This window comes from Lepisosteus oculatus, chromosome 8 (genome assembly GCF_040954835.1).
Source record: "Lepisosteus oculatus isolate fLepOcu1 chromosome 8, fLepOcu1.hap2, whole genome shotgun sequence".
In the NCBI taxonomy this organism is placed as follows: Eukaryota; Metazoa; Chordata; class Actinopteri; order Semionotiformes; family Lepisosteidae; genus Lepisosteus; species Lepisosteus oculatus.
The window spans coordinates 21,069,404-21,097,211 of NC_090703.1; the positions used below are offsets into that span (position 1 = coordinate 21,069,404).

The following is a 27,808-nucleotide window of genomic DNA, read 5'->3' on the forward strand; positions in this document are numbered from 1 at the left end:
ATCTGGCTGGCTGTTCCACTGTTGCCCCAGCAGTTGGGCTCCGCATTAAGGGCTTAGCTGAAAAGAGTGGCGATTGTGTGCTCTAATCCTGTAAGAGCAGAAGCCTTTTGGAGCCAAGCCTCCCTCTTTTTCCCTTGTTCAGGAAAACGACTGATCCATTGAGGGATGACTGGTTTTTGAAAGAGCTCTGTCCTGGGCTGAAGACTATGGAACTCCCTGCCTGAGTAATGGACATTGATCTCTGTTTTTAACCAATCAGTTTACTTTGAAATTCGTGGCAGTCATCCAATGCTGTTAAAAAAGGTTCTCCACACCACCACATATTTCAGGACAAGCTGGAGACGTCTTTAAATGCAAATGTTTTAAATTTATAAGGAGCATCAAACATCAAACTACCTTATTTTCAGTCACCACATAAGATTGTCTATTAAACTACACTACCCCTAAAACCGACATTTTATAGAGAAGTGACCTAGACTGTTAGGAAAGCACACAAACATGCTGCAGTTAAGAAAAAGGAAAACTGGCTTCTAGTCAGAATGCTGTTGTAGACAAGCAAGTTATTACTAGAAACAGGCCCTACTGATTCTCCTTGGAGTTTCCAATGGGACAGACACATTCCCAACTATCTGAACCTGGCTTGAACAGTCAGTGCTGTGGACAAGTTCATAGCAACAGTGCCTGGCAGGGAGAGGAGAACCAGGGAAATGTACTTGGATGGGGAAACTGTAAGCACTGTGTGGTACTACTTTAGGCTAATGGAAAATAAGTCAATACCGAGAACTTTCAGAATCTATTTTTCCAATTTTTTTCCAAATATAGCCCAATTTTTCAAACTATAATTGGATATATACAAATTACCACACTCAGCTAGATGGGCTGGGAGGCCTGCTCCCATTTTTAACTGTTCATTTTTAACAAAAATAATTGATTTGATTGTACTTTAATTTGTACAATTATTGAATTTTAACTCAGACAATCTTTGCACAATAAAGTTAAAGTATTTATATATGTTATACTTAGGTAATGCAGGAGTGAACAAATGAAAGGTAATTCATTTAGGTAAAACCTTTAGGAAAGCCTATATTTAACACATTATATAATCTGTGAATGTAATCAACACTACTGACTTGAGGTAAACAGTGAATGCAAGCATAACAACAAAAAAGGAGAGAGACTTGTAAAACAGTTCACTTTTATGATTGAAAATTCCACAACAGAAGGACTAAAATGGCAGCCAGAAACAACACACATAATGTACACTCAGCCTGAAGGCTCTTGCCGAAAGACGTCTCATTCTCTCTCCCTGCACTCCTCAGCTGAAAGGCTGCTCTCCCCAGTGACCTCATGACAGTCTCTCCTGTCATTTTCCCATGTGTACAAACACCCCAAACCACCCCACTTTCCAAAAATATCTCCAGAGAACAACCAAGCCAACCAGAATTGGCCCTAGCCATGCATGCCTAATTACAGCGCTCTCTAATGCACAGCAGTTGGGCTCTGACTGTATTTACTCAACTTGCGTTTGTACTTCTTAAACAGAAAAATATGTTTCTTTTATTCTCTCTGCCTCTCTTCTATAGTTCTCACAGTTTACACAAGAAGCTGTCCCGCTCTTTTAGTTGAATGTGCAAGTTAAGAGGAAACCTTTACTTTTGTTTTTCTTCAGTTCCAGTGAAACCCTACCTCACTTTTAGCATTAACAAATGGGTTTCCCACACTATTGTAGTCAATCTATACTGCGGCACATGGCTTCTAGGCATTAACAACTGGCACATTTTAAGGGAATAAAAGAAAACAGTTAAATCCAGACTTAGACCTTGAATGTTTTACCATGTCTGCAAAGTATCAGCTTCCAAACTGCAAACTTCAGATATTTTTACACCTGAAGTATAGATCAGCACAGCTCTTCAAACGAGCTCTCATGAAGGGATACAGAAGCTTGGAGTAGAAAGGCGACTCAGTGATGCTGAAGAGCTCAGATGTAATGCTGTCAGAATTACAGTATGACAATCCCAAGAATTAAGCATTTGCACACTGAGAAATCATTCCACCTTTTTTCTATTCTACTGCACTGAGTGTGGAGTAAAAGAACATCCAGCTAGGCAATGCATTACTTGAAAAAAAGGATAAACAAAAACAGCACTCCAGGTACTCAGTGACCCTTGCTGTAAACATCCTGCAGGAGACAGAATTCCACCTGCTCTTTGCGTTAAAACTGTCACATTGATCCAACTTCAGATCACTACTCTCTCCAGACAGACCGGCAGTGCACACAAACCCCATTTCAGCACGTTCGGAGATATGAAGAAAGGGTGGGCTTGTAACTGAGCTCACTGTAGAACTATCCAACACAGATACAGTAGTTGAGCGTTATACAAATTTAAAGATGGTGGTCTTCTGGAAAAAGCTGTCACGCAACATTGTTGAAGCTGATTCCATGAGATCTTTCAGAACTTGTCAGGGATCCTTGGATCAAGAAGCTGCTAGTATACTATTAATGACGCAAATGGGCCAAATGGGGTCCTGCCACAGGTCACTAGTGATGTATCTTGTCCAGAGAGCGTTCTGCGATCCTATCAGGAGTCCACTGGGAACAGAGGATGCTGACAGACAAAATTCTCACCTTGATGTTCTTGATTTGCACCACTTTGTTCTCAACCTGCACCGAGATCTGTCCCCCATCCGCACTCTCCCTGTGGAAAGCAAGAGAGAGGGAGTCAGACATCTGCCTTGGACAGCGACAAGGGCAGCCTGCACTGGCACAGACCCTGCTCCTGAAGCCAGTCCCGAAGCACTTTGGAATAACACAGATGCCTTAAGTGATGTATACAGTATCAGTTTTGCCACTTCTAATAGTTTTAAAACAATTTGTAATGCTGGTTGACTGAATTCTTAAGCCTTTCAGGGGTAAAAAAATCACTATTTGCCGGAAACTGAGTCACGCGTTTGCTGTTTTTCATTTTTCATTCTCACACAAAGAAAGCAGTATTCAGGGCTCTTAAATGTGCAGGATGTGCTCACTTTGTGTTTTGTAGGATCATGTTAGGGCTGTGCCACTAGACGATGTGGGGTTTAAAGCTACTTGCCAAGATGTATGAAAACATTTACATTTTATACAATTAATAATTATAAATTACCCAGAACAGCAAATTCTTCAAGCTTTTATCTAGGACCCCTATAAAGAACATAAAACAAGCTATAGTCTAGGATATTTAGACTTTTGTGAATATGACACTGTACAGTATGTTTACTCTAAGATACTGGAACATTAAAATTCAATTACAGTAAATTAGATAATTGAAGGAAAGCTAACTCTCGTCCTCCAGAGAGAGGATTTGGTAACCATTGATCTTCCAGTTTTTTCAAATCACTGTTGAAGTTCAGCTTGAAATGTAACCAAGACATAACACTGAAATCCAGTACTGACAGAAGAAACAACTCCCTCAAAAGCACACTAAATACAGGCCTGTCCTACAGAAATCGCCCACTCCCATTCACTGCTATTTGTGCTTGCTTACTGTGGCTTTGTATGGAAATCAACTGCCTATGGAAACTTTCTTTTCCTGTACACAACCCAATCGTATTCGTTCCCTATGCAAAATGTATCAGAACATGTTTCAAGACCCCAGAAGAAGAACATAATGTCACTCTCTGATGTCTCATAATGTATGAGTGCAAATAAGCAACAATAAAGGATATAGAAGTAAACAATGCTCCAAAGAATACGTTTTTTATCACAGGTGTTGGATACACGATTCATATTCATCCTTTTACACTAAAGAAAATAATCTCCCCTTTCTCATTGTTGCTTGGGGATAACTGCCAGAAAGAGGTGACCCACCCTAAAATATTAATCCCACTAAAATAGAGCAAAGTTCCCTGTTAAGGCAAGAACCTGCTGGAATCCATGAAATAATTGTTTATAACCCTGTTTGATACTCCTATTTGAGATTATTCATTCTCAAACCAAGTTTCAAGTTTCTTATTCGGTGAATCTATGTGTATACAGTACATATAGTACTGGGGGAAAAAACATACATGCATTTTGACTGCATTATTACATTTCTTTACTAAAGATATTAATTTCATTAATGCTGTTAATGTGCTCCTGCTATTTAGATTCCCTAGTAGTTGGACATTTCTCAAATAATGTGATATTGCTACACGGATGGCGAAGGGGTGGAACATTACAATTGCTGGCATCGAAAACAGCAGCTGAACTCGGATTAGGACCCGCTTAGTTTACATGGCAATGACCATGATAAACCACGATACAGGTCCTCAGACTTGTATCTGTCACAATAGAAGTCCTGAAAAAGATGCTTCCAAAGCATGAGATCATGACCTTGCACTACAATTAGCCCATATTTTAAACAATGAGAAAAGAGACCAATACAAAACCAGGGGCTGCAATCAGTCCATGAAACACAACTGTGGAACATAAAGCCTAGCCAAGTAAAGAACGAATACAACTTAATGACATATTGTACATTAAACTTGCCAATCATACACATGCAGAAGCCTACAAAAACTGTATACTCAAACTTCACAACACTGCCTACTGTATATATGTGGGGGGATTCTGCCAGCCACCAAACACAACAGGGAATACAAAGCCAACAATAACAGAAAGGCTATGCCTGATTGGAAACCAAACCAAAAGGAACATCTTGTGAAAAACACAGCGCAACTTTCCAAGATACAGGATGGGCTGTGAACAGGCTTACGTCTACGTTTGATCCTCGTATTATGGGAGCTCCAGAGTAAGCACTGAGAACTACACACAGATATTTCCTGCACAGCACAGCATGGGACATTCATCTTCTGTGTTGGTACCGAAATCCTAGTGTGACATGAGTACACCATAAAAGTGCTTTGTATGGGAAAGGCACATTGCAGCTATACTGCGAGAGATCTTTCCAAAAGCTTTCCTCAGTGAGACTGTACTCTCACATGAATTACATTTAGCTGCTGTTTTGTAAAAACAGATTTAAGCTCCTCTAACAAAACAGATAATTTTCTTTCTTCTTAAAGAAAATGAAATACGAAATTTCTACTGTTTTATAGACTTACAAAATTGATGCGGTCTCCCTTAAATATAATAATAATAATAATAATAATAATAATAATAATAATAATAATAATAATAAATATAAACTTCTGGCTCAAGTTCATCTATTCCAGAATGTTTTCACTACAGTTCCATAAATTGCCATGCATTAGAAGGCACTGGATGAAAAGATTTCTCATGTCTCAACTTCATGGCAACCATGAAGAGCTTCATGCTGCAAAACCAATTGCTTAAAAAACCCAATTGCATTGGGATTTTCAGTTACAAAAAACCATACAAATTGTTTAGAAAAAACAATTACCATTAAAGTATCTGGTCGTCTTTGTTCCTATTATAAACTAGTGAATCTACACACAAACAGATGTACTGTACATCTGACTTTGACCAAATCCAGGGCTGCTGTTATTCACAAGGAAAATGAGGACGCAGAGAGGAAAACCCTGGGAACGATCAGGAACTCCAGACCCATCTGATGCAATTGAGTGTAATCAGAGGAATGTCTGCAGCGCTGTGAAAAGTCAGTTCATACAGAAAAAAATTAATACGAGAGGAAGTGAAGATTTCATTCTCTTGGCCCTGCTATAAGACATTCAGTTTCACAGAAGTTCATAAAACTTTGCAATGTCCATTTGCCAGTTTCTCCTGTGTGCTTTTTTTCAGTCTGAAAACTGACATTTTCTCATTTAAAGCATCTGAATAACTCCAGAAATATTAATATCTTGCAATAAATAATTGCAATAAAAATTAATTGCAGTTACAGCAGGTTTAACAGTTTGACATACGATTCACATAAGCATACATTTTATGAAGACAAGTTTGTATATCTCATTGTGAAAATACAGTATGAGCATCAATAGTAGTTCATCAGCTTTAATAATACACCACATATTTTTAATAGTGAATCTGTACTTCTAATGTTTTGCTTCCAGTCAGTGCTCCAGAAATACATGTACTATATGACCTGATACAACAGATACTGGTCAAGACAGACAACATTCCTAAGGATACTGCCCGTACATTCAGGGGGTAGTTTGCAGAATTTAGGAATTTAGATCATGCACAATGCTTATTTGCAGCCATATAGACTGTGCAGAGCTAATCAGTGAGTGACCTGCAGTATTCTATCCCTTCTCAGCTCATGTTGCTAAAGATTCTGACATTGTACAGTACATGGGGTGGCAGTTAAACATTTGATTTAATCTCCAAGTCAACTTCATTGCCACGCCATCAAATCTGTATCAGGCCAGGGAGGAACTGGGGTGTTCTCTCAAAGCACACACTCCACGCACACACAGCAGAGACATGAGCGCAGATTGATTTATGGGGAAAAAAAAAGGTTCTGCCATCCTACTCACTACTCCAGCAAAGGAGTAGAGGTGTCTGATGATGGCACAATTACAGCCATTCTGTAGACAATTGTATTCCTCAAGGTTTCAGAGCAGGGGTCCTCAGTCCTGGTCCTGGAGGGGCTGGTGTGTGTCTACAGTTTTCAGTCCAGCTGGGCTCTTACTGGCTTAACTGAACCAGTCTAAGAGCTTCACCCAGCTCTTCAGGTCCTGGTGCTATAAAGAGACCTTGAAATCCTGCAGAGATTTGAGGAGGAGGAGGAGGAGGAGGAGGAGGAGGAGGAGGAGGAGGAGGAGGAGGAGGAGGAGGAGGAGGAGGAGGAGGAGGAGGAGGAGGAGGAGGAGGAGGAGGAGGAGGAGGAGGAGGAGGAGGAGGAGGAGGAGGAGGAGGAGGAGGAGGAGGAGGAGGAGGAGGAGGAGAAGAAGAAGAAGAAGAAGAAGAAGAAGAAGAAGAAGAAGAAGAAGAAGAAGAAGAAGAAGAAGAAGAAGAAGAAGAAGAAGAAGAAGAAGAAGAAGAAGAAGAAGAAGAAGAAGAAGAAGAAGAAGAAGAAGAAGAAGAAGAAGAAGAAGAAGAAGAAGAAGAAGAAGAAGAAGAAGAAGAAGAAGAAGAAGAAGAAGAAGAAGAAGAAGAAGAAGAAGAAGAAGAAGAAGAAGAAGAAGAAGAAGAAGAAGAAGAAGAAGAAGAAGAAGAAGAAGAAGAAGAAGAAGAAGAAGAAGAAGAAGAAGAAGAAGAAGAAGAAGAAGAAGAAGAAGAAGAAGGCCATGATTGATAAGGGCCAATGGGAAATTTTGGCAAGGGCGCCAGGGTTACACCCCTACTCTTTACGAGAAACGCCAGGTGAAGGTGTTTGTTCAGTAAAGGTGAGACAGCAACCTTGGGGAGAACAAGAAAAATGTCTTCCACTAGTTTATTGCCAGTATAACGTTTCTACAAATATTCATGCTGTGAACAGTTTTTTCGGACATGTCTGAATGTATAAATCACCTGAAGCTTGAATTCCCGGGTATCAAATATTATATCTTTGTATGAGTATCATAATTATCAGAACCTTGCAAGGTGCACAAATCCTATTTCTCATACAGTGTTTGTGGTACTGTACATATTACCCATTTCAAAACGACAACACGAAGAAAGAAGAAAATAAGGACTTAGGGAAACTGAGGTGGGATCTTCCAGTGTTTTCTTGAAAAAATTGCCTAAATGGATTTATGGATGACTTTTGACATGCTTTGATGTTTTTAAAGTCCGCAGAAGCAACAGCTGAGTTAGTGGTAGGACAAAAGGAGAGATAACGTGGCAAAACAAGGAGAGCCCTACTCCCTGCTACCAAAAATGAGAGCTGAGTTCTGCTTTTCAGGAAATTAATAACCAGTGACCAATTAGACCCTTCTCATTCCTAGCCCCTTTGGCTTCTTGACGGCTCCTAGCAGCTCACAGGAAGTGCTGTGATTTACTTCTCCCCTGCGTGTGAGGGTTGCCCTTCTACATGTGTTACACTGTCACCAGGCACGGAACTGGGAGAATCCAGTTATGTGCCCTCTTTCGGCCCAGCAGGTAGGCAGAGCAGTCCAGACAAGAACGGCCACGTCTCACATTTGCATAACACTAACAGTAAATTATGTCAGACTTTGTCATGCAAATCAGTGCTATGCTTTATCTCTAACAATTTATCTGCACAGAAAGCCACACAAAGGCATTTAATGGTGTTTCCACCACCCAACCTGCCTTCAGTGTTCCAGCTCCAATGAAATTATACCTAACATGCAGAAGTAATTTCCCCTAATTGATGCCAGCCATATTCATCTCTTCTTCACTACTCTTCTTACTGGAGTACTGCCAGCTGGGCCTTCACATGCATAGATGTTGCTACATACTGTATTTTAAACTGTAAAACACATCTCAGTGTGTTCCAAAACAGTGATCCAGTCTTTATCAGAGGCAAGTGGACAGAAAACTATACCATAATAAAATAATACAGATTTGTTAAATTAAGCAAGAAAATAAAATATTTAACAAGCGACTACACGACTGCGCTGAGGAGTTGTTACTCAAGACTCAAAAGAAACTAACTTTTCAGTAGTCCCTACAGAGCCCTGTCTGCGTTGCTAAGTGTGGGAATTGTAAACTTGTTGCCTAGAAAACAGGTCCGCTCTTGCAAGAGACTACTCGGGCTACTGCAGTGAACAGTACACCGAAATAGCTTCATTAGACATCATCACTATCACACTCGTATAGTTTTGCTGTTTACCGTGCCCGAGAAAGCTTGGATACTGCACTGAAAACCGCAGCCAGGCACCAACTGCCTTTCCGCTCAAAGAACATAGGAACCAAAAAGAAGACGCTGACATGTTAACAACACCAAATCTCAGCGCTGAGTGGTCTGAAAGTCACAAAACCAATCTTTAGAGTTCACTGCATACCACTGTTTAGTTCGCATTACAAAAAAGCATTTGGTTTTCGAGCAACAGTGCGTACCGCGATCCTATGGTTTTGTATCTTTATATACCGTGACAGTTACGTGCAACGCGCATAAGCCACATACCACAACCAGAAACCAAGATAATTATTTAATATCACCTATCCAGCCTCCACACGAAAGTCAAAGTAATCATCCCACACCCTTAACAAAAACATTTTCTTTCGATTGAATGTATTGAGATTACTTCCACGGTTGCTACAAAGATGCGCCCAGTGTAATGTTTACACTAGTTTTAGTTTGTTTTTATCAACACAGTATCAATGCATGTCTCTTTGTAAATATACGTAAGTGAACACTACAAAACTAAGTTAATAAATATTGCAGAGATAAGTAACGTAATTTCAAAATTCCCTTAACGTCCCAAAACTTTTATAAGAAGGGCTACTTTCTCGCCTACCTTGTGCTGAGGGGCCGGACCCGAATGGCCACTTTTACGTTGGCCATGGTGCGAGGGAGCCCGGCCAGCACGGCTGCTGGAGAGTCGGTGGAAATTCGCGTTAGAGCAAGAAGCGAAGAAGTTGCCGGGGCTCAGAGGCTCTCGCCCCCAGCCTCTCATGTCATTTTCGCCGCAGCGAGGCTCCGCGGTTCCTGCGACTGAGTACGGGACGATCTGCAGCCACTTCCTGCGGGGAGGGGAGTCGCCCCCGCGGGAGGGAGCCGGAGCTAAGGTGGGGCCGGGAGGCGCCTACTAACACTGTACTGGCGCACAGAGTTTACAACTTCGTTTTCATCGGACTGCTTACATTATTACAGTAATATTATTTCAGACTTAAAATACATGGAAGAAAAAATAAAGATCGTAAATGCGCTTCATTATTTTTCAGATGCGATGGTTTATGTGGAAAAAAGTAAACTTCACAATTAGTCTCAGATATAGTGTATAAAGTATAGTATACCAATTCTGCAATTCGCATTTAGTGCTTGTTTTTCAGGTTCAGCAACCCCGAGAGCAAGGGGCGGGCGGACACTAGTTCAGCGTCAGCTTTTCATTCTTGTAGCCACTCAAGTCATTACAGCGTCCATCCTCCATGTAATCCAAATGCATAATTTCGAGTGGCTTTTGTGATACTGCGCCTCCATTTCAAGACGTATACAAACCGATGGATGAAAATTATCATGAAAAGCCACTTTTTTAACAAAGAACCTGCATGAAAGATGAGAATGTACCCATTTTACGTCTGCCATAAATGCCATCGTTTTCATAACTAGACAGTCATGTTTTCATGTTGTTTGATCTGCCCCCATGACCACAGGGAGCCTGTTTGGTCTCCAGGCTCGTTAAATTGATCTTGGTCAATAGCAAGCAAAGCTGGGGTCAGAAAACTTCCACGGAGCACCGAAAACAAGACGTGTCAAGTCCCTGTGAATGACGTTGACCAGAATGGGATGTTATTGATGCCAATGCTGATGATAAACCAGGGATTGTATTGATGTTAACTGAAAATGCAGACCTCTCTAGTAGAAAAGCTGTGACGTCCGTCACCAAGTAAGAGAACTTCAGATGCGATATTATTTATGTCCCTCACAGGAGGGGCTCTGGTAACCTTGATTTGTACGGTGTTTTGTTAACACGACTCGCTGAAAGTCACTAAGTGCTCCTAGTGGACACACTTGAGGAACCCGGCTACCTCCTCATCTGTACTATGTACACTCTCAGCTATCGCTGTTGACAAGCGTGTGTGGCCAAACTACCATGGGATTGTCAAAACCACTTCCAAGACCAGATTTCTGGATGAGACGGTAAACAGCCGACAGATCATCGGTACCCTTGTGTTTTTTTTTTGCCTGTGTAAGTCTGTCAGCACTGAAGCAGTATTATTATCTGCCTGGAAGTCGCGTTTTCCGAGAAGCTGTGAAGTCAAGGCTATACTGTAAGTGTGCCAAAACAATAAGCAGTGGCATTCCTTAAATCGCATACACATGGGTACAGCGACACCTAAAGGAGTTTCTTTTTATGGGCATGAGAAGAGCTCTAGGAGTGGAAGATGTCTTAGTACTGACTCTTGTATTTAATTATCTGGTCAAACACACACAATGCCAGTATCCCCAGAGCTCACCCATCAGATCTCAAAAATTGCCCGAGTCTTATTGTGTACAATCCTTTAGGTACAGAAGTATATCTATTGTCAGTTTGAAATGAACTGCCAGGGGAAGCTAAGTGGGAGCACATTTAAAACTGAAAAAAAGAGGCAATTCTTTACCTAAGCAGTTGTAGGAGTATGGAACAAGCTTCTCAGCCATGTTGTTGAAACTGATACTCCGGCTTCTTTTAATAAGCGGCGGGATGAGATCCTTGGATATCCTTGTTACTACCAAACAGGCTAGTTGGGTCAAATGGCCCCTCTTGTTTGTAACTGCTTTTATGTTCTTACATCTGTCTCTCTGGTGTTTCAAACAGTGGAGGAGATTTTTCAATCATATATAAATCTCAGCTTTTCATATCTTGTCCATCAGCAATTTAGTCATGCTTAAAGGGGATCCACCACATTAAGTGGTGGTGAGTCTTTCTTTCTGGTGCATGATGACTTGAATACCCTTAAAATGCAGAGAAGTTTCTGTGCACAGTATTAAAAAGGAAACTACTTATTGCTTTGAGTTACATTAATATATCCTTAATTTCTTGCAATCTGCAAAGCATGTGTCTCCGGGATCTTTGAAGTTCAGGAAATCCCTTGAGAGGTAACGTTTTGTTTTGAGTTCTGTGTGTCCACACATATGCATTCAGGAAGGTTTTCCATACTCATAGAGAATGTCACAAAAGCAGTTCTCGCTAAAATCTACCGAGGGAAAGGTAATCAGAGACAAAAACTAATTGTCTGCTTTCAGCCTGGCTTGATAATGGCAGATAAGTATAATTTGTAGCGCACCTATAAAGAAAACACTCAAAGTGAACTTGAGGAGAATGTAGTGTGATCCCAATGCAGATTGATAAAATGTTTATTGTATGTATGGTCATTCAAAAAAGGACAACATTTTTCTCATTTAACATTACCTTTTTATTTTTATTCAATGGTTTCAAAAGTGAACATCTTAAAATCAGTACATAAAGTATACAGTACTTAGTCCAATATGAACCACAGGAAATCACAAATGTGATAAAAAGGCATTCATGAAACAAGCAGCAGAACAGAAGGCATTTTTCTTTCTGTAAGGCTTTTTCACAGCCAGACGATGCCAGACTAGGCGAGGGACTCAGCAGACAGAGAACACAGCGGACTCACTCACTGAGCTAACACTTCCCTGCTGCCCAGTGCAGTCTGATCACCAACTGAAACAGCTGATATGTGGAACTGGGGTGGTCATCACTTACACTGTCCACACTAATGAGTTTTAATTCTGAATTAATGATCATTCTATAAACAGTGTTCCCCTTCCAAAATGTAGGATTTTTAATTTAAGTCTTATTTTAAAAAATGATACCTGTGATAAGAACACCGTGGCATGCAGAACAGACACTGGAACTGTACAAGACAAAGCATCTCTCCTTCCCTCTGTCTCTCGGCTCCCCTTGCCTGATTTCGGCTTACTGGGAGGTATTCAGAGCCAGGGCAAAACAGAGGTGCTCCAACTCAGCACCAGTGCTATACTTTGCTACGGCAGGTACCAGCAAAACTCATACGTCTGAAATGCGGGTCTCTGGAAAGTATCCTGTACCCTCTTAGACACCCTTAACTTCCCTGGCAAGTTAGTCTCAGCACAGGAATGCGGTCATGCTAAAGAGTAAAGAACAGGATTAAAACACCAAATGCACATCTACCACAACGTCAAGTGTGATTAAAAAATAAGAAAACCCTTTTAAACAAACATGTGCTAATGATGGAAATTCTCCATAAAAGAAATCCAACATGTGCCAACACTGTAAAGGAAAATGGTAAAGAACATTTTAAGCATGTTGACGACTAATGCAATAGTTTCATTTTACCTTATCTTACAGTTGTACAAGTCTAGTGTACTGTCATTGACTTTGGTTTGAAGTGACATGATAGAGCTGCAACATTACATATGTTGCTATAACATATATTCAATTATATTTGCTTGTGAGGCTTTTATGGTGTTGTCCTGAGATTCTCCTCATTTACACCACAAGCCTAGTACATGGGTGAAACCCAAGCTGTAATTATTCTGGTAAATGGTGCCCCCTACTGTTCAATCTGTGCTCTGTAGTGCATCTTCATGATTTTGCTGTGTGAGGCTTAGCAGCAAAGATCCAGTACACACTCCTTCTGGCTTTCCCTTACAGTCCTGAAACACAGTACAACAGAATCTGGTTAAATGGACAGTTAAAATGACTACAGGCGTTTTAAAACCAGGTAAATTTAAAAGTACATGGTACAGCTTTTATGGTAATTGTTTTGCAAATGGGATCAAAATTATATAGTTTGAAAAACTGTTTTTAACATTACTTAAAAAGGGCACATACTAGGCAACATTATGAAATTGAGCATTTTGACACTGTTATATCAGATTCAGAAGAGAAATTTAAAAATTGTTTTAAATGCTATGGTCCAATCTCCAGGCCAAAATATTTACCATAGATATGAAGACAAGGATGTGCTTTTGACACTGTCCATAGTTTTAAATAAATATCAGGTGTCCATTTTCTTACTAGTGTGAACAACACAGAAGTTTACCCATTTGTTTCTTATTTACTTCGCAACCAACAGAACATAAAGATCAGAATGACAGTATGAAATGTTAAAGAATACATTATAATAAAGATGATTCTACTTTGCTGAAATTAGTAGTTTTGAATACCTGCGTTGCAATTTCTGTTCTCTGCATCACGTTTCCCCAGTACAGGTTTTGCTTAGCATGCTTACTGCAACTTCAGAGCTCATTATCAACCTTGTTTCAGAAAAAGGCTTCTCAAAGCTTTGATGGGTCCATCACTGACTCACCGTGGGGCAGGACAAGTCCGACAGCTCCTTCCAGCAAACACCTTCTTCCTCCTGTCCCAGCAGCCTCTTCCAGGAAGCAGCTACCTCCTCCTGTCCCAGCAGCCCCTTCTTCAGCAGCTGCTTAGTGAGGAACAGGAAGTGGCTCCTCTGCAGACAGACAAAAAATGCCCAGATCAGAGTTGTACTGCAACAAAGCTATTAATGAATAGAAGAGAAGTGATGTTTTCATCCCTATACAAGTAACAAATTTTGTCAAACAAGCAGTCATTAATTGTTTTCATCTACACCTTTCATCAACACCCAGATAACATGGCTCTTTTAGTTACCCCTGGTTCAAAGTGAGGTTGTTGCAAAACAGCCACTTGTCAATTTATCTTTATATTGTATTGTTTTAGCAGCAGATAAGACAACACAGCTTTCTTAATACTCTCAAGTCAGCACCAGTAGCATAGCATGAACTCAAGATTAGTTTACCTTGCCTAAGGTTATTCTATTTTAATTGCAATTGCAACTGCAGCTGCCTCAGAGCTGTTAATTCCAGACTGTGAATATGCAATTTTTCTCCATGTGTTAGTTTGGGTATATTCCAATATAATTCCACTTTCTACAGACATACATGCTAGGTTCATGTGGCTCTATGAATTGCCCCTTTGTGTATCTGCATGCGTGTATGTCCTGTGATGGGCTGTCCTATATCTGTGAGAGAGGCTCCAGGTTACTGCAAGGAATTTATTATTTATTAAATGCAGTCCCAGAGCCAATTGATCCAAGCTTCTGGTCTAGCTGTGTTGAGTCAGTGGATTGGGCAGTCCTCTGGGATAGTTTGCTCCATCTCACAGAAATGAAGAAGGCTGGACCAATTCCCCCCAAGAAGGAGGCCATGTGGCCTAGTTAATGAATACAATAAAAACAATTATTGTTTGGAGCTTAAAGACCTAAGATTTGGAAAGTAAAAGAGAATCAACTACTACAACTTGGTAATGTAAGAAGAACTAGAGCCGCAACAATATGTTTCCATATACACTGAAGAAGTGCCTCCACTTTAAAATCCTAAACAACCACTGCCTTGCCGTCTTAAGTTTAGCTGACTGTATTGTGTTGCGGTTATTAATTACATGAAACAATTCCAAAAACATTTATTTATCCTTACTGTACAAGACACACTTGTCACTAGGACTGCCACTGGCAACCCTTCATTTCTGAGGGGTCATCTTCAGTTCACCCTTACATGTATCTGATCTCATCTCTGTTATGACACCAAAAGCAAATCTTGAGGCACCTGTCCTCCAGCACCACCCTAATGGCAAGCCTCCTATCAACCTCTTTCAAGCTCTCCTACTGCTAAGCCTCCTGGTCACCCTCTCCAGCCTCTCCTACTGCAGAGCGTCCTGGTCACCCTCTTCCAGTCTCTCCCACTGCTGTACTTCCTAGACACCCTGTTTCAGTTACTCTTACCTGAGTGTCTCCAGCCCTGAGGATGGCTGCCATGTTGTACTCAGTGAACAGGAGCTGGAGGGGAGCTGGTGTGCAGAAGTCCTGACTCCAGAGGTTGAGCAGGAGCTCCAGCAGGCCCTTCACCGGGTCAGCTCCAGGCTCGGACACAGTCTCGGGAAGGTCAGCGGATCTCAGGGGAAGCTCACCAGACACTGTTAAGAAAATGGATATCTCCAGATCACAATTGTGTCAGAAAGTAGGGAGGAATTCCCTATGCAAGACTGGTGGCATCAACAGCAACCAGACATGATCTCATACACAGTCCACAAAAAAGACAAACATTCTTGATATTATAGACATTTACAGTATAGCTTCCAAAATTTGTATTAATTAGAGTGAAATGAAATATTAATCAGCTGTACTATTATTAGATATAAACTATGGCAGTAGCCCACCTCTGCACCAGTAATAGAAATATGACACACATATGTCCTCCTGATAAATAAACATATATTGATTTTTGAGTGCAGGAATGAAATACATTTGCAAAACCGCTGTTGAAGTTCTCATGCTCATTCTCTGAGCATGCAGGCACAGATAGTGTAATTTTGTAAATTATATGCTTTCATCAACTTAATCCTAATTTACAACACAGAAATATTAATACAGATGTTTTTTACATTAAACTTGAAAATATCTGGGAAAGGATTTCATTTTTTTGTAGGAGGGTTAAGATAGTCCAGTCTGACAAAAAAACCCTTGATAATGTAAACCATCTCAAGAGAATTCTCTGTTGCTTATCCTTGCTCATAGTCTTCCCATTGACAAGCCTATCAAAATACCAGTTTGTCCACTTTTGTGCATTTTAGATGCAGCTTTATAATACCAGGAGAACTGTGAAAACTGACTTCCCCCAAAGCAAAAGCTTAAGCTTGAAAATTAAACTCAATGTCTGGGTAAAGAGGTCTCATATCAGGGTGACACAAACATACTGTACCTGGAAAAAGCCTGCGAGATTTTATGGTGGGAAAAACTCCTGCTTCACTGTGTACCATACAAGCTGTTCCAGATCCGAACAGAAACTTTTACTCACCCAGCTTACTGGCAAGCAGGACTGTGCAGCGGGCAAGCATCTGTTCTGGGACGGCAGAGACAAACTGGAGGAAAACAAGCGCTTTCTTTCATTCTCAAGTCTCAAAACTGGCACACAATCGGAATGCCACACATGACATTGAAAGATTTATATTCTGCACAGATTTACTTGCACCTCAGGTGTATGTAGGTGTATAAAAATGAGCATCTCAAAATTAAAATAAAAAAACAGAGCTGACAACCTTCTGAGACATTCAGGACCTGCAGCAAATGCTCATGCAAATCTTAGTTTCGGACCGTAGTAATGGAAGTGCTGATCATCATCTTTTTCAGTTCTATTAGTTGTGAGCGTGGCAGGACTCAGCACATACAAATTATAGTACTCCCAGCATAGCCTCTCCCTCCAGCCCTGTGCCCAGGCAGTACTGCCGGTACAGGCTGTGACAGACTCACCTTCCCGCAGTGAAGCGCCTCCCTCACCCCCAGGAGCAGATCCCAGAGCTGCAGGAAGCCCACCTGCTCCTCCTCTGTGCGCGGGCCGAATGCAAAGCTCAGCACCTCCTGCAGGCACATGGACACACATCACTCACCAATCAACAGCAATTAAGAGGACTCCTAGAACAACTGGGCAATATGCCACATAAAAAACCCATCCCACTGCTTGCGTAATCCTGTAGACGACTGTAGTTTTCTCATAGTAAGGCCAACTATGCGTCTCCTTAAAGCTAAAGCATTGGAATAATACAACCACAAATAAAACACATACCTATTAGAATTTTTTAAATCCCATGTTTAATGTTCCCAGCTAGAACAGTAACAGATGCATTTTTTAATTAATTTATTAGTCTGTCTGGATTGCTGTTAGATGTCTGTCACCCTCTGTGTCCAACCCCAGCACTTCACGAGGTAAGAATGGGGCAATACCTTGATCTCAATGATGAGGTCAGATGGCAGCCTGGCAGTGTGCTGGCAGCCTGCAGGGCATCTGGACCCTGTTGCCCCGGTCTCACTCACTACAGAGGGCAGCTGCTCCTTCACAGCACCCATATCTCCTTCTCCTGGCACTGAGGAAAGGGACTGTGCCTTCGTCACCCGGTCGAAAGCACTTTTTAACTCGCGCTTTATCAGAGCTGGAAAAAAAAAAACAATGATTTTTGTACCTGTGCAAATTGAGAGATCTCAGCTCTTCAAAAAGTAAATCTAAAGCTACAGTACAATCTTTTGCTGTGCAATGTCCGACGTTCCAAATCTAGTAGAAGGCGAAGGTTTACAAAATACAATTTTCTCAGTTTACAGTTAAAAGCTAAGTACTTGGACAGTCTGTCGTTTTGGCTGCATACCCAAGTTCATATGATGAATTTCTAGAAACATTAATGGCAGTTTAAAAACAATGTACATTGAGATGCTAAAACTGGATTCTGTCAAATATCCAACATGTTGAAACAAACAACCAAAAAGGATGAGATGCTTTCATACTTGCTGGACTACTTGTATCCAGGGGAGGTATCCATCAATGCTTGGGATAGCTAAAGACCTCACAGTTTAAAAAAAAAGCCACCCCACCATAAAAAATGTCCACCATTGTAGGGACCCTGCACCTCACAGAAACCTGAAAAAAAAACTGTAAGGGTACTTCAGCTTATTTCTGATTTTCCCGATAGGCTTGAGAATAGTGCTGCAGAAAGAACACAGTGAAAAGCACCAGAGTTGGCTGAGGATTTATGCCTTTTTGATTTAAAGCACAACATATGCTTTCTGTGGAACATGGCGTAAAAATTTTGAAACTTTTTGCATCAACTTTGATGCTGACCTATGAAAGCCTCCATCTGCCAACATTTTAAGTCTTCCTGCTAGATCAGATTGACTTGTGAAACAGAGTGGTGCAGGACTTTTGGCAACCTTACACTGCTACACCAGGGGCAACACTTCATTCTTTAAGAGTCTCTCGTTTGTATTACCTGCTATGTTAGTGGAGAGCCAGTTGCAGGCCTTCTCAGTAGCCAGCCGCACTGTGATATCTTTGGATGTCTGGAGAACCTGCATAAATTGGGTTACTGTCAGCTTAATTAAAGCTATTAATACAACAGATTCACCACGGGAAGGTATTACATGACACAATATATTACTGAATAAGTGTAAGCTATTCTACAGCACTTTGTCACTGGCAGTGATTGGACTGGAACCAACAACTGAAAATACAGTAGACTCTCATTTTAACGCAAAATATTGTTACAGCTTTAGGTGACTGAGAAGCGTCTCTTGGATTTTAGATAAAGTCTGTTACACTTAGAAGAGTAAACACTTCTAGCTTCAAAGCAGAGAGGATGTTTGCTGAGGTCTAGGGGCTCCCTTGAGCAGAAACAATTGTAAAGTTGACCTTTGTATACCTACTGTACTGTAGGTAAGTTGTGGGTTAATGATTATCAAGGAGCAGTGCAAACACACACCACATAACATTACATTAAGAGCACAAAAAAGAGGGAAAAGAAGAAACAAGAAGGAGGGAACAAGGAGACAAGAGTCCGGAGTAGTTGGAACTTGAAGCTTGCACCAGGGGAGAGTCTCTACTTCATGTTCATACAAACCACACCTGACTGGAGCTAAGTATTTCAATCTTGCAAGAGAGAGTGTGCTATTCTGCTTTTTAGGAAACTTGGTAAAGGATACCTCAGTTAGAAACATCTTTCCTGCTTAGGGTGTATTTTTATGGATAGGAATATAGGCTTCCATTTATTTTGTGGCATTCGGAGTGCAGAGTGAGTGATTTAAATGCAGATTGTATTATATTTAGTGAGAAGGCAGCTTATCTCTTACGTGGTCTCTGTAGGTATTGAGGGTTTAATGCTTAGTAGCAGTCTAGGGTTTTCTGGGTGACCAGAATGTTAGGGCTCTGAAATGTTTTGTTTGTAAATACTGTACACAAAATAACTTGTGTGTTGGATGTTTTATTGTGGTGTATTGTAGTTTGTATCTTGTAATTACAAATAAATATGTGTTTAACCAATTGTGCCTGTATTATTACTCTTTTCAACAAAGCTGTGACAGAGAACAAAGAAATCACCTGCCTCTAATTATACCGACCGCTTGGGTATATTCTGGAGAAAACACTTACAAGTTGGGGCTTATGAATAATTATTTAACTTACTGACTGAACCACTTGGTCAAATCCTGATTTTCACCATTTTCGTAACCCATTTGTCACTATTTTTAAGTGAATTTGTGTATACATGGTCAGCGCCGAAAAAATAAAATAATGCAGAAAATTTCATAAATTCATATCTGGTGCAGCTTCAAGAACAAGTTACAGAGCCTGTAGCACTCGGGTGCTTCTTTATCGCGCAGCATCACCCTCAATATGGCTTGTAAACCAAAAACAAGTACGAAAGGGATATAAATAAGTACGAAGGGAAAAGGCAAGTCAAGAAAAGTGCCTGATTGGGAGTTAAAAAACAGGATTCTGAAAATGTTGACAGTGACCAGTTTGGCGCGTATGAATGGTGAGACTGAATCTTTGATTCGTGCAATTAGAGACAGAGAGGAGGCTAATCGTGATTCGAAATGCATTCCCTGCATTTTATCATGATAAACTTTTATCTGATCTATTCTGTACACTGTATAGTACTGAATTTGCTTCATTACTGTTTTCACAATGCTTTAAACTACATGCATACAGTACACATACTAATACAATTCTGATTGATTGTACTTGTTGAAGGGAGGGGAACTGGAGTGTCTAATTTAACTCCCTCCTGGAGCAGGCTCGTCGTTAGAAATGTTTCAGGTGACAGCCTTCCAGCTGATTTTGCTCTCACGGAAGAGGAACATGTTCTTCAACAGAGACTCACCGCTGCCGAGGTCTCTTCTGGGAGCAGCACTCTGATGGCTTCAGGGCCTTTCGCTGCGCAAAATCTGAGGGACAGGGGAGCAGGTTCAGTGTCACTGCTTCCAGCGGTACAAGCCTTCCAGAGCTCAGTTCAATCCTTTCCCTACATAGCAGGAGCTGAGTACCACCTGCACTCAGAGTGAAAGCCTCAGTCATGCACTAACAGCAAGGGCAGTTTCTGGATGGCAGCAGATCTCCAATATCAGGATCTCACATTAATGGAAATCCTGTTCTCTGTATATAGCCCTCTTAAAGAGAAACTCCTGTTACAAAAATCCATTGTGAACGCACATATTGTAACTACAGACATTAAGGAGTAGTACAATTTAATACCTGAATTTTATGAGTTTTAGAATGTGATACACTTCAGTAAAACCTTGATTGATAAACCGCTCTGTCTGTTAAGATAATTAACACCCACACTGGAAATGAAAACTGTAGCCCAGGGTGACCCTAGTTCTGTGCAGGTCAATGAAGAATCAATTCAGCTATGATGTCACAGTTGTGGTATTTTACACATGAAGGAAAAAATGTAATACCTTTACGACAGGACTGCTACATACTGATATGTGGGATTAGAGATCATTGCAATTAAAATAAACGTCTTTACTCCGTGGTGTGAATATGTCTCTCATGCAAAAGCAGGTACAGCCTCTCCTGCCGATGCAGATGTAGCCTAGAGAGCACACTCACTGTCGTCCACAGTCCAGCGCCACCCTGCCCTTCTCACACAGCTGGGTGCAGATGGAGTCGCGGAGCTTCAGCACACTGGCCTGGTCCTCACTCAGCCCCTCTCTCAACATGGCCTCTCCTCTCTGCACCAGCTCCGACACTAGGGTGGCCCTGGGGCGCATGAGCCAAGACAAGACAGAAGTCAGCAACCAGGGCACAAGCCCGACCGCAGCACTGGTCTCTAACAGATCAAAACATGAGCAGCAAGGATCTCGAATCATTCCATTGTGCAGCTTGATCCATTCCAGGCTTTACAAGCTACTATCTCTTGTGCAAATTTTCAAGGTCTATGTTGAAGGGATCTTAACACTATGGAACACACTAAGACCCAGCTATGCTGCTGAAGCCAATAAACCTGGATTCTTTCAAAAAGTGGCTGGATGAGATTCTTAGATCGTTTACCCACTAACTACCAAACAGGCTAGATTGGTCAAATGACCTCTTCTTGTTAAGAATCTTCCGTTTATTTGCAGATTTTGTCTATTTTCTAAAAATGACTGAAACACAGTGAATGAAAAAAAAATTCAAAAAGTAGAACACTTAATTTTGTTTCAGAATTTGGAAATCAGGAGCAGCATCAGTTTTTCTAGTCATCAACATGAAGTCTACAAAAAATCCATTTAGTCAGAAAGCCCCTTTTTGAACAGGATCATGCCTTGTGGCAGTATACATTTTTTACCATCTACAAATTGAAGATTAATTTCTTTATTTGTTCTTTTGGTGTTTGATATCTTAGTTTTGATGGGGAAATTAATTTAACTCTCATTGGGGCTTTTTTCAAAACACTTAAATTATCATGCTTTTCGATTGAATGGGGATGTACAGTGAAAAGCTTACATACTGGACAGTGAAGTGAAATTTGCCACTTTTCCTGTGTATTATTAAAATGTGTACCGCATTTTAAAGACAAAACCTGAAATTCTGTACCTCTTCCTCAGTTTCATCTTTTAATCTGAAATGTCATTAGTACACAGCTGACAAATTTCACACCACTGTCCCAATACTTCTGCTTTTCTCTGTGCGGTATGCGATGTTTAATAATCTCAACTTCGACATTTAAAATCAATCATGGTTCACCTTGGTAAATAAAAAAGCCTTATAACCAAGATACTAGAAGCTCTTGTTTTTGTCAAGTTTTGCTTAATCAGGATCCGGTGAAGTTGCAACATCTATTACTTTTTAGATGAAGGCTGTTGCTGTAAAGCTGTGTATAACATGATTGTAGTACTCTTTGATTGTCCGCACCAAGAGCGGAAAACCGAATCTGCAGTGTTTGTTCTGCCTGTCGAGTAAAGAGCGAGATAAACAGAGGCTGAACTCACTTGATATGCTTGACACAGTTGGAGCCCACCCTCTCCGCCACAAATTCCACTGTCCGGCGCAGAGAGGGGGGCTGGTTGTGGAAGAAGGCCTGCTCCAGCTCTGCCTGGACACAGCCGGACACACGGCCGAGTGGACAAGCACATGGAGGGTCATCAGTGCCCGAGCCACCAAAACCACACAAACACAGAACAACGACCCACATCAACACAGAGGAACAGAGCACATCAAGCAATTGGGTTTAAAATTTTTACTAAATGTGTCCGTTACTAAATGAAACTGGCTTGCAATAAAAGTATCACTGGTTAAATATACGAATATTCTCTTTTAGTGAGTGCAAGTCTTCAGTCTCATTGTATTGATGCCAGTAAATTTTAATCTCAGGGTTGTAGCTCTTCCAATAAGCCTGTGGCAGGTGCATCATTTCTATCCCAGGTTTTCACAAAGTCAGATTACTGCCGCAAACTCTACAGAACAGCACTTACAACGTCAGCACATCACCACTCACAAAACGCAGTCTGACAGGCTGTGATTTATACCAGAAGTGCTTTGACAAATTTTGAAAACATCGAATTTACATCGAATAAATAATTACATCGAATAAATAATTTCTAAGGATGATTAAAAAACAGAACAATAAAATACTTAACTCCAAGGTCCAACAGTGGAATGTTTTTCTGTTTACAGCCTACTGTATATCTTTCACTTTGACCTTTAAAGTGGAAAGTTTGAGGCTTCTGTAAATGAGCATTTCTATTATTTATTATTCCATGTGCTTGCAATTTACAGTAATTATTTGTTTACCAAATTATCTTCCATTCAAGAATGATTTGTGCTAAATATTGCCTGTATGTTTCCATTTGGAGTCCTATAGAGGTTCTGTACACTTGAGTATTGACTATCTAGTCAAAAGAAAGTAGGTGCTCTGCTAAAGGCACAGCTAGAGTAAATAACCCTGTGCTCTCTGTAATCAATACCATCTGTTTATATTCACACCACTGCCAAGAGTCTTGCAGCCAATAAAGAAGACATCAATCATTATGTTATTTTCCCTATATGGATACTGGTATAGGTGTTGTTGTGTAACTAGAACTGAGTCTGAGTTTCATATTTTTGCCTGATTCGGGCATGAATCTTTGGATAGTGGAGATGTAATTGCCACAGGTCAAGTCTGTGGAAAGAAGTCTCTCTTAGACTTTCTCTAGCAAAAAAAAACTCTTTTCCTCACTATAGCTTCCTGAGTGGTACTTTTTTCTATAACCGCGAAAGTAGGTGAAAAGGATTACTGTATTTCTTCGTTCAGAAAATGATTAGTTATTAAATGAACCTAAGGAGCGTGTTCCAGCTCTGAGGAGCTGTGGGTGAGCGCAGTGGTTTGGGTTTGTGAGGGAAAGTATGAAGGGACAGAACTGTACCACAGCACAGTAACACAAGCCAAGCAGATTTGTCTCCATACAGGAAAAGCAGGATTCGGAGAGACGGAGGTTCACCTGCAGTTTCTGCTGTGACAGAGGAACAGGGGGCTGCTGGGGCTCAGCCGAAGTGGGCGTTATCTTACGGATTATACCCCCATTTTTTGCTGTGCTTCCTGCTACAAATGCAGCCAGCAGTTTCCGAAATTCACCTGGGAGGGAGAAACAGAATCAGTGTGAGCATAACAGCTGGTGGCCATCGGTCAGCAAGCTAAAATAAGGATCCCCTATTATGATCCAAACATGTAATATTCAAGTTAGCCAATGTAACGAAAAATTAATTCCTATTTTCTATGAATTGTCACAGCCTGGTAGTAATCTGGATTTTTTTTAAAGTCAGTGACATTCAAGGTTTTGGATTCCTTCACTACAGAAAATGCCATCAGGGCACGTACACATATAGTCTTCAAGAAAAGAGAAGAGTTTCTCTCAACAGTCTCTCAACAAATCCAAGATCCCCATTTTTAAACTTTAAATATATACCCCAGAAAAAAATCAGACACATTACAAAAGCTTTTGCTAAACAACGTTCAAATTTCACATTCTTTTTAGAACGGTTTTCTAAATGTTGAAAATACCATGCGTAAAGGTATTGTGTTGCTAATTCACAATGAGTGGCAATGACAATCAGTTTGCCAAGATCTGCCTATACAGTGTAAATGCTGCAGAAGGTCAAAATACTAGTCAATACCCAAAGGAAACCCACACAAACTTGGGGAGAACATTCAAACTCCACACAGCCCAGGAATTGAACAAGGGCCCCAGCACTATGAAGCAGCAATGCTAACAAGTGCACCACTGTGCTACCACTCTTCTGACCCAGAAACGTCCAAAACAATTTCATTTAAAGTTACTTTTGTGCCATTTCACTTGAACAATAAAGTCAAGTATTGCGCCTAAAGCTAACAGCGGTAGTGCCCAACCTGGTATTTGAACCCACAACCTCCCAGATATCCATCCAAAGCCATAGCCATGATCACTGAATACTCACTAAGGTAAGGGCAGCATGTGTAGAGCAGGTGCTGGTCCACCAGGCTAAGGCAGTCCTGCAGTGGGAAACCAAAAAATATGTCTTCAGCTCAGCTCACACCCTCGTTGGCTATTAAAAGGATTGTATTATCAAGCTGCTGAGTTAAAAAGCAGAAACATTATTCTTATTCTTCTTTTTGCTTATGTTTGACTTCAGTGCTCCGATATCTTTTTCTAAGCATTTCTTCGATCATCTGTACAAATGATTACAGATGATCAATCTGTTAAAGAACAAATACAGCAGTGCAGTGGCTCTGTGGCTAACGATCTGTCTCTCCCTGTCTGTGTGTCTCATGGAGAGCAAGTTGGGGTATGTGAAAAAATACATATTCCTAATAAAATAAATTCTATATGGCCAATAAAGTGATCTTAATCTTATTCAAATGGAAGTTTGGATTTTTAATTGCTGCTCAGAACAAATTACAAAAAGCACTGCTGAATGACATGGATGACACAGGGATAAAACACCAGAGGCCAGAACAGATGGTGTGACAGAAACCAACTAGCTGATAAAGACTAAGACAGAGTGTGGTGCTGGTTGGAGAGTTCTTCTCATAGGTCACCCTAAGTTAAATGTCAAGTTCCTTGCTTGATTGATCAATAACGTTTCAATGAAGGGAACACTAGTCCTCGAGGTCTGAAAGATAGATTATCGTTCTAAATGATTTTTAATTTACTTAGGTGTTTAATTGACCGGTTAATCTGTTCCAGGACAGTAAAAATTGATGATGTAAAAGGGTATCTATAAGACCTGCTGGACTTGGGCACTCCAGGACCAGGGTTCGAGACTCATGGCTTAAGTAATGTGCAAGCAACTGAAGCAACAGTATCTGACTGCAGTGCAGTGTTTTCCTCACCAGTCCTTCAGAGGCAGCAGATCTTTCCATAGTCTTCAGACCCTCCTCAAATTCACTGCCAAAGAACAGTTCTTCCGGAAAAGCTGGAATCTAAAACAAAGAGAGTGAATGCAGACATTCTAACACATCTGCAGTAGCAGTACAGTGGCTTCAGGAGTGATCCTGACCGTCTATCACAAAGGCCCTCTCCCGGCCCTCTGACCTGGAACAGCCAGCCCAGCACGGACACAAGCAGCAGCCGGTTAAGGTAGGTCATCTCTCCATGGCGTCCCAGGACCATCTGCCTGCAAGAACAGGAAAACATGCCTCTTTGAATTTGTCCACCGCTGCCATGAAAATGATACACACTGCAGATATTGTTCCAAGTGTTAAAGATCTTTAGTGAAATTAAAGTAAAAATGTTTACAGCCCTCCCCTCCCCCTTAGAGCATACTACATCTGAAAAGTGATTGCGATCTGTGAAGCACTCTGCAGGCTGTGTATGCATCTGTGTGTGTCTCCGAGTCCTTGAAACCTGGTCCGTTTTCCCCGTGTCTTGTACTGTAGATGCTGCAGGCTATATTCATAAAAGCATCTTCATGAGAAAACCGCACGCACAGCTTCAGAAATGAGAAGAAAAGCATAACTTTAAAGCGGCAAAGCTAGAGAGAAAGATAGTTTATGACTCCCCAACTTTTCACATCAAGAAGAGTTTCCAATATAAAAAAAAAATCTAACGTGTTTATTAAATGCCTACCCAATACGTATCGCCGGTTTTCTCAGACACGGCATTACACTCTGACTATCGGTACTGTGTTGTAAAGGTATTGCCTGACTTGACACCCACCTTAGCAAACTGGTGTTTTACCTATTGTGCTTCCTGTTCCCTGTCACAGTGAACAAATGTTTCTTGGCGGTTTCTTTCTTTTATGAATAATAGGTGAAAACATTACAAGAAGGGACATCCTTTATGGTTTATAGTATGCATCAGCGTAGAATCTCCATGTGATCACACCCAACTCTTGCTTGTATGTGCATCGTAATTATTTATTCAAAGTAGCAGCATTGGATCCTGAAGCAATCAGAGTAAGTACCTCGATCAATAGTATGACAGCAGGGCCCCAGCTGGAATTCGAACCCACAACCTTGAATCTACAAGTCCAGAGCCCTCCCCGCCTCTCCCCACCTGTAGACCTGCAGCAGCATGGCGAAGACGGCGCGGTAGTAGAGCAGGAAGGGGGTAGTGTAGTCCACCATAGACAGGAACTCTACCAGCCAGGGGACTGTGAGCACAGTGCGCTGCTTCTCCACCGCGCATCTCAGCACGCTGGACACATCCAGCACAGGGGCACTCTGGAGCAAAGACACACAGTGTCACACACTGTCGCACTGCTGACAGACCACACACGTGCTTCAACACTGGCACACAGAATCCATTTATACCCTGGGTATATACAGCACAGTTTTAGGTATTAGAAGAGGGAGTTCTGATGTGCCAATCCATATTTAAGATGATTTTAAACTAAGTTAGTCAAGAAATCAAGTCCATACTTTCAGTGAGAGAATTGGCACTGGTAGAATACCTTGTTGCGAATGGCCACAGCTGACTCCTGAATTTCTCTGGATGGTGTCTCTGCGGTTTGATACGGCAGGAAAGTGATGAAGCCCAGAAATTTAGCCAACAGACGGGTAGTCATCAGCACCGAAGTGAAGCGAAGCTTCTCATTCTGGCAGAGAAAAAATAAAGGCCAGGGTGCTGATCCATGCATCATATCGCCTCTTTTTACTGATGAGGCTAAAGGTGTGTCTCCAGTAAATTAAAATAAACTATTAGTGATGAATCAAGAAAAAGCAAATCCTAGCTGCTTTAATCTTCCTGAAGACTCAATCTATGCCCTATGATCAGCAGACCACCTCCCATCTAAAGTGTTCCCCAGTCCTCACCTGCTGCTCCATGTCTCCCTCCCCTTCATCCTTGGCACAGCCAGGCCCCAGGATGGCAATAGAGTCCAGCTCCAGAATCTGTTGGCAAAGGCTGTCTGTCAAGTGCTGGTTCAGCTGGCAGCTGCAGAGAAAAACAGAACCAGGGTGCTGAGGCTTAGTGGCTTCTGCTCAGAACAAAGATCTGCAGCTGCACTTTGGTAGATCTGTAGTGGAGATAGGACACTACAGTGTCTCATTCGTGCCCTTAGTGCAGCAGAAAGCCTGCAAT

At 41.2% G+C, this 27,808-nt stretch overlaps 2 protein-coding genes across 3 annotated transcripts in view; both read right to left on the reverse strand.

The window, feature by feature from the left end:
• The window catches only part of stard9 (StAR-related lipid transfer (START) domain containing 9), a 77,339-nt gene extending 67,775 nt beyond the window's left edge, over positions 1-9,564 (reverse strand). For both annotated transcript variants that reach the window (XM_015350940.2, XM_015350939.2), the window contains exons 1-2: positions 9,298-9,564; positions 2,627-2,696 (exon numbers count right to left, since the gene is read on the reverse strand). In XM_015350940.2, coding sequence (XP_015206426.2) covers positions 2,627-2,696; positions 9,298-9,344 — 117 coding nt within the window. In that variant the 5' untranslated portion in view covers positions 9,345-9,564. The remainder of the gene's footprint in view (positions 1-2,626; positions 2,697-9,297) is intronic.
• Positions 9,565-11,872: 2,308 nt separating this feature from the next.
• Positions 11,873-27,808, reverse strand: part of cdan1 (codanin 1) — a 28,445-nt gene continuing 12,509 nt past the window's right edge. Inside the window, exons 12-28 of the mRNA XM_015351050.2 lie at positions 27,541-27,661; positions 27,180-27,323; positions 26,783-26,949; positions 25,820-25,901; positions 25,618-25,707; positions 24,723-24,777; positions 23,750-23,883; positions 22,262-22,365; positions 20,901-21,050; positions 20,170-20,233; positions 18,283-18,361; positions 17,249-17,454; positions 16,778-16,885; positions 16,326-16,389; positions 15,254-15,444; positions 13,799-13,945; positions 11,873-13,142 (exon numbers count right to left, since the gene is read on the reverse strand). Of these exons, the coding sequence (XP_015206536.2) occupies positions 13,047-13,142; positions 13,799-13,945; positions 15,254-15,444; positions 16,326-16,389; positions 16,778-16,885; positions 17,249-17,454; positions 18,283-18,361; positions 20,170-20,233; positions 20,901-21,050; positions 22,262-22,365; positions 23,750-23,883; positions 24,723-24,777; positions 25,618-25,707; positions 25,820-25,901; positions 26,783-26,949; positions 27,180-27,323; positions 27,541-27,661 (2,002 nt within the window). The 3' untranslated portion in view covers positions 11,873-13,046. The remainder of the gene's footprint in view (positions 13,143-13,798; positions 13,946-15,253; positions 15,445-16,325; positions 16,390-16,777; positions 16,886-17,248; positions 17,455-18,282; positions 18,362-20,169; positions 20,234-20,900; positions 21,051-22,261; positions 22,366-23,749; positions 23,884-24,722; positions 24,778-25,617; positions 25,708-25,819; positions 25,902-26,782; positions 26,950-27,179; positions 27,324-27,540; positions 27,662-27,808) is intronic.